Source organism: Monodon monoceros, unplaced genomic scaffold, assembly GCF_005190385.1.
Source record: "Monodon monoceros isolate NGI ecotype Baffin Bay Population unplaced genomic scaffold, NGI_Narwhal_1 Contig6777_ctg1, whole genome shotgun sequence".
Lineage (NCBI taxonomy): Eukaryota > Metazoa > Chordata > Mammalia > Artiodactyla > Monodontidae > Monodon > Monodon monoceros.
Genome location: NW_021702464.1, coordinates 1 through 10796, shown reverse-complemented (window position 1 = coordinate 10796; position 10796 = coordinate 1). Strand labels below are relative to the sequence as shown.

Sequence of the window (10796 nt, the reverse complement as noted above, 5' to 3'; positions counted from 1 at the left end):
GCTGCTTTTCCCTTGCTGTTTTAATATTTTTTCTTTGAATTTATTTTTTGATAGTTTGATTAATATGTGTCTTGGCGTTTTTCTCCTTGGGTTTATCCTAGCTGGGACTCTCTGCACTCCCTGGACTTGAGTATTTCTTTTCCCATATTAGGGATGTTTTTTAACTATAATCTCTTCGAATATTTTCTCAGTCCCTTTCTTTTTCTCTTCTTGTTCTGCAACCCGTATAATTCGAATGTTGGTGCGTTTAATGTTGTCCCAGAGGTCTCTGAGACTGTCCTCAATTCTTTTCATTCTTTTTTCTTTATTCTGCTCTGTGGCAGTTATTTCCACTATTTTATCTTCCAGGTCACTTCTCCATTCTTCTGCCTCAGTTATTCTGCTATTGATTCCTTCTAGAGAATTTTCAATTTCACTTATTTTGTTGTGCATCATTGTTTGCTTGCACTTTAGTTCTCCTAGGTCCTTGTTAAAGGTTTCTTGTATTTTCTCCATTCTATTTCCAAGATCTTGGATCGTCTTTACTGTCATTACTCTGAATTCTTTGTCAGGTTGACTGCCTATTCCCTCTTCATTTGTTTGGTCTGGTGGGGTTTTACTTTGCTCCTTCATCTGCTGTGTATGTCTCTGTCTTCTCATTTTGCTTATCTGGGGTCTTTGCTTATTTGGAGTTTCCTTTGCTCAGTCTGCAGGTTCATAGTTCCCAATGATTTTGGTGTCTGCCCCCAGTGGGTAAGGTTGGTTCAGTGGGTTGTGTAGGCTTCGAGGTGGAGGGGACTGGTGCCTGTATTCTGGTGGATGAGGCTGGATCTTGTCTTTCTGGTGGGCAGGGCCACATCTTGTGGTGTGTTTTGAGGTGTCTGTGAACTTATTATGATTTTAGGCAGCCTCTCTGCTAATGGGTGGGGTTGTGGTCCTATCTTGCTAGTTGTTTGGCATGGGGCGTCCAGCCCTGGAGCTTGCTGCTCGTTGAGTGGAGCTGGGTCTTAGCAGGGAGTCAGAGATCTCTGGCAGAGCTCTCACTGACTGATATTACGTGGGGCCGGGTGGTCACTGGAGGTCCAATGTTTTGAACTCGGCCCTCCCACCTCAGAGGCTCAGGCCTGACACCCGGCTGGGGCACCAAGACCCTGCCAGCCACACAGCTCAAAAGAAGAAATGGGACAAAAAGAAGAAAGAAAATATAAATAAAATATATTAGAGTTATTAAAATAAAAATATTAAAAATATTATTAAAATAAAAAAATTAAAAATAATAAAAAAGTAATACACGGAAAAAAAGAAGAGAGCAACCAAACCAATAAACAAATCTACCAATGATACCAAGGGCTAAAACTGTACCAGGATACACATAAAAATCATAAACTAGTAGTCGCATCCAGCACACCCCAAGTCTACAGTTGCTCCCAAAGTCCACCGCCTCAATTTTGGGATGATTCATTGTCTATTCAGGTATTCCACAGATGCAGGGTACATCAAGTGGACTGTGGAGCTTTAATCCCCTGCTCCTGAGGCTGCGGGGAGAGATTTCCCTTTCTCTTCTTTGTTTGCACAGCTCCTGGGGTTCAGCTTTGGCCCTGCATCTGCATGTAGGTCGCCCTCTGGCGCCTGTTCTTCGCTCAGGCAGGACGGGGTTAAAGGAGCAGCTGATTCGGGGGCTCTGGCTCACTCAGGCCAGTGGGGAGAGGGAGGGGTACGGATGCTGGGCGACGCTGCGGAGGCAGAGGCCGGCGTGACGTTGCACCAGGCTGAGGCGCGCCGTGCGTTCTCCCGGGGAAGTTGTCCCTGGATCCCGGGACCCTGGCAGTGACGGGCTGCACAGGCTCTCGGGAGGGGAGGTGTGGATCGTGACCTGTGCTCGTACACAGGCTTCTTGGTGGCGGCAGCAGCAGCCTTAGCGTCTCACGCCCGTCTCTGTCCTCACCGACAGCTGCGTCTCGCGCCCGTCTCTGAAGCTCGTTTAGGCGGTGCTCTGAATCCCCTCTCCTCGCGCACCACGAAACAATGGTCTCTTGCCTCTTCGGCAGCTCCAGACTTTTCCCTGGACTCCCTCCCGGCTAGCTGTGGCGCACTAGCCCCCTTCAGGCTGTGTTCACGCAGCCAACCCCAGTCCTCTCCCTGGGACCTGCCCTCCGAAGCCCGAGCCTCAGTTCCCAGCCCCCGCCTGCCCCGGTGGCTGAGCAGGCAAGCGTCTCCGGCTGGCGAGTGCTGGTCTGCACCGATCCTCTGTGGGGGAATCTCTCCGCTTTGCCCTCTGCACCCCTATTACTGCCCTCTCCTTCATGGATCCGAAGCTTCTCCCCCGCCACCCCCACCCCCACACCGCCCCCCCATATCCCCACCCACCCCCACCCCCCATCCCCCGTCTCCACCAGTGAAGGGGCTTCCTAGCGTGTGGAAACTTTTCCTCCTTCACAGCTCCCTCCCCGTGACACAGGTCCCGTCCCTATTCCTTTGTTTGTTTTTTCTTTTTTCTTTTGCCCTACCCAGGTACGTGGGGGGTTTCTTGCCTTTTGGGAGGTCTGAGGTCTTCTGCCAGCATTCAGTAGGTGTTCTGTAGGAGTTGTTCCACGTGTAGATGTATTTCTGGTGTATCTGTGGGGAGGAAGGCGATCTCCACGTCTCACTCCTCCACCATCTTGAAGGTCCTCCTACATTTGTTAATCTCCTGCTAAAAGGCTGACTGGAGAGTTAGCTGGTCTCTATCTATCCTACTGCCCCTCTCCAAATACTCACTGTGCGCCCCTTTACAACCTATTGTGAAGGCTCTTATTAACCTTTACTTTTTCAATGCAAAGAGTACCAACCAAACACTTGCTTATGCCAGTTTACCAGCCCCTGGCCTAACTGATCTGACTGCTGGTCATGCCGGCCTCTACATACTGCTAAAGGACCTGAACTGTTCTCTGTTTCTGCCGATGTGAACATCTGGTGGACCAAGTATGGAATGCAGATAAATGACAAGGTATGGCACCCATGTCTAAGAAAACATTGCTCTGTCCCTCCTGCTGGTGAGTTATTTGGGTCTTGCATAACCTACATGGAAGGGCAAGAACTTTCCCTTGCCCACATAAAGACCAACAGGTGAGCAATTGTCCCTTTGCTTTGGAACAAACATGATACTCGGCCTTTCCCGAGTGACACTCTGGGACCAATAGTACATTCAGACTCTGTGGTTTGACCCCACAGGTGGCATCTTCAAATCCCTGGAAAAGATTGTAAGTGACTCTAGCGCTACCATTCTTGGTACAAACGTCTGCCAAATCAACAAATGTTTTGGATGACTCGTAAGCCATCTCCGTACAACTTGGGGTACTGTGGCTGCTCCCATGACTAAGCTGCCTACTACCATAAGCTATGTACGGGTGGACCGCTATAAAAATCTGGACTCACTTGGCCACAGAACCAAGCCTTAGTGCTGCCAAAACCAGACCACAGGCCTCCTGTACCAACTCTTTTGCAACCTGTCCTGCTCTCACAGATTGACAGGAGTACATGGGAAATGGAGGGTATGGATGCTAGCATTACCAATGGCAAAGGTCGTGGAATACTCCAGTTCCTGGAGATTGCAGGTTCCGTTGTAACCTTGTCTTCAAACCACACTGCTCTTTTTATGTTAGGTGGCAGCAAAGTATATAAAGGGTGTCCACCTAACCGTTCAGGACAATGGGGACTTGGATACCTGGCTCCTTCTGTCACCAAATACTCCACCCTAAGTGCAGCCAAATTACAAACCTGGGCTCCTTTGTTCATAAAACTGTGTCCCATAAATGTGCCAGCAGGGAAGTCATAGACAATCCATTGGGTATCACAACTCCAACTTCTTTTCATTGTTCAGGATCTTATTCCCAAGCTATGGAGGTTATGAATTAGAACAGCCATCTTAACTCTCCATGGTAGTGGAACAAGAGTTCAGTTCCCCTATGCAAACTGTGAAAATACTTCAGTCAGAAGTTAACAGCCTAGCATCAGTGGTGCTCCAAAATGGACTTGCTCTGGATATCCTGACTGCTCAGCGAGGATGAGCTTATGCAATCATCAGTGGAAGATACTGCTTCTACGTAAATCAAATGGGAAAAATAGTCTCCAGCTTATTAAAAATGAAGGAAATGCTTTCGTCACATAAATGAAGCAAAGCCGTTTTATTGGACTGATGTCTTCCCAGGACTGGGGAACTGTTTCGGTAGGGTTTGGGGAAATGTACTTTGATTTGATTTGTTCTTTTCTGTTTTTCTTCATCCTCATTCTAACCTATGTTCTTTTCTCCCTTTGCAGATCTCTTACCACTGAGCTACTCACCCAGTTTTGCTCTCCACGGCCATCACCTTAGCCTTTTCTTTGTGAAACATCAAGGGAAGTTGCAGAGGAGGGAATCCTTGGGGCTCAGAGCGGGCCGCCCAAGATATGCCTCACCGGCACGTTATTTTGAACGGAGGCTACCAGGGAAACGGTCAGTGAGGGGAAATGATTGAAAACCACAACAAAAATACTCTGGCCCCCTGCCTTCCCCCAAAGTGCGAACTAAATCCATGTGACGGTATCCTCCCTATGGCAGGAGGCTAGAAAGCATCCTTGTCACCACAGTTAGGAAATTCAAGGCTAAGAAAGCTGGATAAACGAATGCTGACACTTCTTCATTAGGCTGCTTGCCCAAGCACAAGCCTCTTTGTTTTGTCGAATGTACAAAAATATTTATTTGTCCAAAACTAAATACATTCAGCGGGCTTTGGTCACTTCAGGCAGTCCCATTTCTGAGACCTCTGTGTACATGAAGTAAATTGGTTTATTTTTCCTGTTAATCTGTCTTGTGTCCACATAATTATTAGGAGAGCCAAAAGGACCTCAACAGGGGTAAAGGAGAAATTTGCCCGTCCCCGTGTGGCTAGACAAGGTCACACACATTCACTGGCTCAGAAAAGATTTGAGGAGACCCTAAGTTTTCACCTCTGGCTGATCTTTAGTCTCCAGGTGTACTGGGTGGGAAAACTTGGGAAAATGAAAATGGTGTATACAGTGATGAAGCTGTGCACCCAGCCCCAAGGTAATCTGCAGAGACCAGGAGAGTGGTTTTTGAAATTTGTGTTTCCTTGCTACCTCCCCAAACCCCCTGACCCAGCACCCCGGCGGTTTAAAAAAATAATAATTGGTTGTGTCCACCCACGTAGTGGAACAGAAACACCAGTGACTACACAGCACACGGCAAAGAAAGCCGTCTAACCAAAAATAGTTCGGCATAGTAACGGAAAGGATCAACTACAACCAGCAGCCACACATGAATACGAGGGAGAAAAACCTCCTCCCCACTTACTGCATTCCAAACTTCAAAATCTCCAGTTTTCAACACCGCTTACAAGGCATGCAATGAAACAAGTGTGTATTTGCCCCATCACAGGTCAGATAAGCAAATTAATAGAAACGGTGCATGAGGAAACCAAGTACTTTAACTCTGTAGGCAGACATTCAATCAAGAGTCATACCTACGCTCACCTGACAAAGGAAACGATGGAGCAAGAACTAAAAGAAACCAGGAGACCAAGGTCTAACGAAATAGAGACTCGCAACAAAGAGACATTTAAAACAGAAACAAATAGGAATTATGGGGCTGAAAAACCACAGCATGTGAATCAAAACCTTCAGTAGAGACTTCAAAGGAAGGTTTGAGCAGGCAGAAGAATCACAAAACCTAAAGTCAGGTTAATCGAAATCATCCTGGCTGAGGAGCAGAAAGAGAACAAAAATAATGCAGAAAATGTAACAGCCTAGATTATTTGCCAGACTCCACTGAGCAATCCGAGGCATACGTATTTGCAGTCCCAGGTGGAGACAGGAGAGAAAGGGGCAGGACAAGTATTTCAAGAAATCATGCCCCTCACACTCTTCAGGTATGGCAAAACTCATGAATCTACACATCAAACTTTCCTTTACTCATACCTCTCTCTTCCTGAAGCCCTCACCTTCCTTCAGCACCACCTGATCCTCTGGGTGAGCTGCTTGGTCCACGATTTTCTATTCGGTATGCCCGTATTTTGTTCATGCACCCCCTCTCACTGGGTCATAGGAGGTCACCGAGGGCAAGGATTCTCTAACAACTTTTCTCTGCACAGAAGGACTAGCCCCAATTCCTATCGTTCGGGTGATGCTTTATTAAAAATCATGAAGAAATTGTGCCCACATAATGTCGGTTTAATGACCAACGCCAAGAATAAAATGGGGAGGAATAAGAGTCATCTTCCTTCACTCCTGCACTAGTGTTTACAAAACACTAACCACTCAACCCCAAACGTTCTCCTCCTGGAAGCTTCCCTGACAAATGCATTCCATCAATGTCCTCATCACCCTCTGGGGGCCCTAATTAATATTCTCACCTCCACCAAGATATTCTTGTCTGTCGGTGATTTGCCACAAGTGCATGCCTATTCCTCTGTTTCCAAATGTGTGTCACTGCTAACTCCACCTGCAATAAAGCATTTCTTGTTGCTCACAAAGATAACGGAACTCACAAAAAAGTCCCAATTCAAGGTGGTGGAAGCATTTGATGCAGGAATGGAGGAAAGGGTGGAACGCAGGCGCAGACCAACTCAGAGACACAAACTTTAGCAAATAAGTAAGTGAGTAACAGCAACCCAGAGCATGTGTATCGAAACAGGGACATGAACAGACTGAGACAGCTACGGCACTAGAGGTGTGCATATGGGCACAGGCATGGGTGGAAGATCAGAGAGACAAAGGCATGGGCAAAGCCAGAGGAACACCAACTCACGCTCAGAGTGAGAGATCATGGGCAAACACAACACAGACACACCATCTTCATTTCAAACAGAGGAAAACATGAACATGTCCAGAGACCAGGAAACACAAACGTGGCTCAGAGTGATTGAGCCAGAATGCTCATAGATTGATCAGTAATCTGCTGGGCCTCACATGCCCTGAAGTTCAACGGAAGAAAACCTCAGGCAACGTGTGCAACTGTGCATTCAATCTACTCGCACCTAGATATTAGGCCCCACGTGAAAAAGCCCTTAAGAGACCGCGTCACACCTACCTCTAAGCTCTGTAGCCCAGGAGGAAACTCAGTAAGCTATAGCCTCTGGGGCACACATCATGCCAAGTCTCCAGAGAATGACAATCAAGTCAACCGTCCACAGTTTACAGTTCCGCTACCTGATCCATGGACGTCTGCCCAGCTTCACTCCAGGACAGGTCAGGCCTAAGCATAGGCTTGGTACCTAAGCACTGGCAGGAGATATTAGGAGTTGGGGGAGCCTGTCCCAACCTTTGCTTTGGTGTTTAAGTCCTTTGCAAGACCTTACTAAATGTTCTGGATGTGGATAAATATCCTGGAGTCCTTAGAACAAGCCCCATCTGAGGTTCCCTAAGACCACGCACCAGTATGCTGTCCCACTCCCACTGCAGGGTTATCAGAGCATAGTTTATTTTTACCAGCACCAGGAAAGACAGGGACCAGCACGTGGAAGCCCCAAGGGTTCCTTGAGGTGTACAGTGCGAGAAGCTGAGAAGACCTGTTTCCACAGTGTCTGTGGGGTGGTTGTGGGGACAGCAGCGGGCAAAGGCCAAGCCTTGCCTTCTAGACCTTCGGATGTCTCCACTGTAGAAGGGGCATAGCTGGGATGTAGATGTTCAAATACAAAACCTGACACTGAGCAGGCGATCTAACTCAGTGCACTTTGAAGGGGACATCCGTGACTCCATGAACTTTGATTGTCAAACCCTCGTCCTGGAAAGAGCTGGGGCTTTTGGGAGAAGGCTCTGCTACCAAAAGTCGTTGAGCGAGAGCTCAACATGTGGGACGGAAATGGTACTGTCAATATGCCACCCTCAGGGACGCCTGTGTTGGAGCCGCTGTATCTGGGAAGAGAGAAGAACACTGGGGGGGACAAACATTGAACATTCCCTGCTCCGTTTGTGGCAGAGTCTGTCCTTTGCCTGGTCCAGAGACAGACGTGCTTCTGGGAAGCAGCCAGACACTTGGCAAGGAGCACCCGAAGTGCTCACCACTTCCTGGGTGAGCTCGGTATGCTCTAGGTCTTCCCATTGGCCTCAGGGGCACAGAGTGCTGGCAAGGCCCCAGAAGGAGGACAGTGCCTTTGTGGTTGAAACACGGTGTGCCCAGCCATTCAGCGAGGATGGGACACCTCTACCAGACTGTTCATGAGAAAAATGTTTACTTTCTGGTGACCTGGGCTGAAGCGGGCCTTGGGCAAAGGGCTTAAGCCTGTCTGAAAATAGGGATATTAACCACTGTGCCGTCACGGGACACAGAGCACACAGCTGGGTGGCCTGGCACTTGCCTGTTTAACATCCCCAACTCCCCACTCCCCTCACCTCTCCCCTCTCCCCGTGTGCCCTTTTGTACCCAAACTGAGTCCCCCAGAAAAAAGAACAGAGTTCACGTGAGCTCACTCAGATGTGAGGGACTCTGTTTTTGTTTGCTTATCCGTTTCCCAGCAACCTTACCTTTTCCCCTGGTCACCTTTGCCAGAGCAAACTAACATCCTCACTGCCTTCCCACCCGTGTCTCCCTCACCTCCCCAGATGCCCTCCATACACCTTATACCCCCATGTCTTGAGATGTTGTCTGGAACCCCAGCCCTGAGAGGCTAATTGTCTCAGCAAAAGACCCTGTGTTCATATGCACTAGAAGGGCATCTGGTCCAACAGTGAATTAAATGCTAAGGCTTCCCCCTGTTGTATCCCATTAAAGTGTCTGATGATATGCAACAGGGAGGATACATGGAGGACCACTATCCAACAAAATTAACTTCCAGCATTTCAATCTCAGGCCCTTGCTCACCAGGCCCTTTCCTTGAACTTCCGCATTTCCCTTGGAAAAATGACAGGCCCCGGTTAACCAGTCCTTCTCTTATTTCTCCTTCCTCCCCAAACCCCATCCCACAGGAAGAACTGCATCCTCTGATGCAATCCCAAAGTATGATTTCCCCCTACCTCTACAACTCTCCATGGACTGGTAATTCCCAGGCAGCAAACTGAGAAGCCTGCCTGGGGCTGACGTGTCTACCCTGAGCCCCTGCACAAACACCACACAAACACGTACAACTGATGCTGTTTATTCATCTTCCAGTTTTATTCCAGGTTTACTGGTGTCTCCCTCTCTGTACGTTTCACCACCAGACCTCTCTTCGTTTCTTCATGTGCACGACAACCACGTTGACCGTTCGCCTTCACCCAAAGCAGCTTCTTAGGTCAAGGGTGATGCTCCATCACACACATCTCAAGATCGGGAGTTCCTTTGGAAACACACACAGGCACACACATAATAACCCAACCTCTCTGAACGATGCTAAAGACCGCTTTAACTCTTTAAGGCCCTGCCCAGGAGACAGAGTCACATCCCCTGTGATCTCTTACATTTCCTCCAACCGCATATTAGAAACTTTTCTTCATAATCGACGCAAAATGGCCACTGTTCTCACAATAGCCATGGGAGGCGAAGGAGATGCAGAAGAAAATTAAAAGATGACGGTGATGATCACAACAGAAAAAAATGATGGGACAGCGGGGTAAGGCTTTGCACAAAGGGGACTCACAGACCTTTGTGGAAACGGGGTGGTGGGGGGAACCTGAGGCAAGCCCAAATTTAAGGGGGCGGTACAGGAGGCCTGAGGGTGGGGTTGATGGCCATGGAATGACAGTTCAGAGACGTGCACCTTTGAATCGCAGTGACTTTGACTCTCATGCTGCTTCACTCGCCTAAAGCTTCCCTAGTCAGAACCAGTCCTGCACTGCAGTTTTCCAGACGTGCTGTCGCACCCTGACGCCCTCACGCCCTGGTGTCACTGTATGCCTCTGAGCCTCAACTCCTCCATGAGTGAAATAAACGACCCAGCTTACTCGTCTCAGCGCCCAGCCCCTGGGCTCCTTACCCACCTGTCCTCCTCTCGGTGACCTGTCCCGGTGGGGCCTTTCTCCCTCGGGTAGTAGCGCAGGGGATTGGGCCACAGGTCCTCGCCGATGATCTGATAGGGGAAAGGGGGCCGGTCGGGACAGGCCAGGCCAGGCCAGGCCCACACCCCTCCCCCCGAGCAGCCGAACAACATCGCCATTGCTGAGGAGGCCCAGAGGCACCCCACCTCAGCAATCCTGCTAGATCCTACACAGCTGTGGTCAGAGAACCAGTTGAAGAAGTTAAGGCTGCTGTTGTTGTGCCTGCGGCTATACACCTCCTTTTCAAAACGACGGTGCCACTGAATTGGAGCGAGATGAGTTGCCCTATATCCTGTGGGAAAAGGAGCGTGGGAAAAGGAGCGTGGGACAAGGGCCTAAATCACGTTTCAAGTTCACCTCACCCCATCTGCCCTCCCCCACGATCCAGGGAGCTGTCTCTTACCAGTGACGTGAATGAGATACTCCTTAACAACCACCTCATTCTGGAAATAGGGGTTCTTCCGGAAAAACAACATGATCTTGCGGTAATCACTGGGATCTGTGAGCTCCTCCACCTGCCGGGACACAGTGGAGGCGGAGGGTGAAATCTCTCTCCAGCAGACCTGCTCTTTCCCGCTTTCCGGGATAAATCACTTCCCCTCTCCTCCCCAGCCTGACCTTCAAGTTGGTCATGTAGCTAAGCATGTCTTTATCTTGGGTGCTAATCATGGCCGACATCCGGGGGTGGTTCACAAACTGCTTTACGTCAAGGAGCCTCTAGATGCCGGAGGTGAAAGGGCTGGGAGAACAGAGCGAGCCTGGAGAGCGGCCTGGGAGTGTCTGATCTCAAGGCCCCACTAGCATCTAGTCCTATTCCTTCAATACAGACTGCA

General features: G+C 49.1%; 1 protein-coding gene across 1 annotated transcript; it reads right to left on the bottom strand.

Annotated features, from left to right (window-relative positions):
• Positions 1 to 9906: 9906 nt before the first annotated feature.
• Positions 9907 to 10680, bottom strand: LOC114890951 (testis-specific Y-encoded protein 3-like; the record flags this gene model as incomplete). The annotated part of the gene is made up of 4 exons (XM_029214926.1): positions 9907 to 9995; positions 10110 to 10255; positions 10367 to 10478; positions 10582 to 10680. Coding segments are annotated over 4 exons (446 nt in total), but the record flags the coding sequence as incomplete, so codon positions are not given.
• Positions 10681 to 10796: the final 116 nt, after the last annotated feature.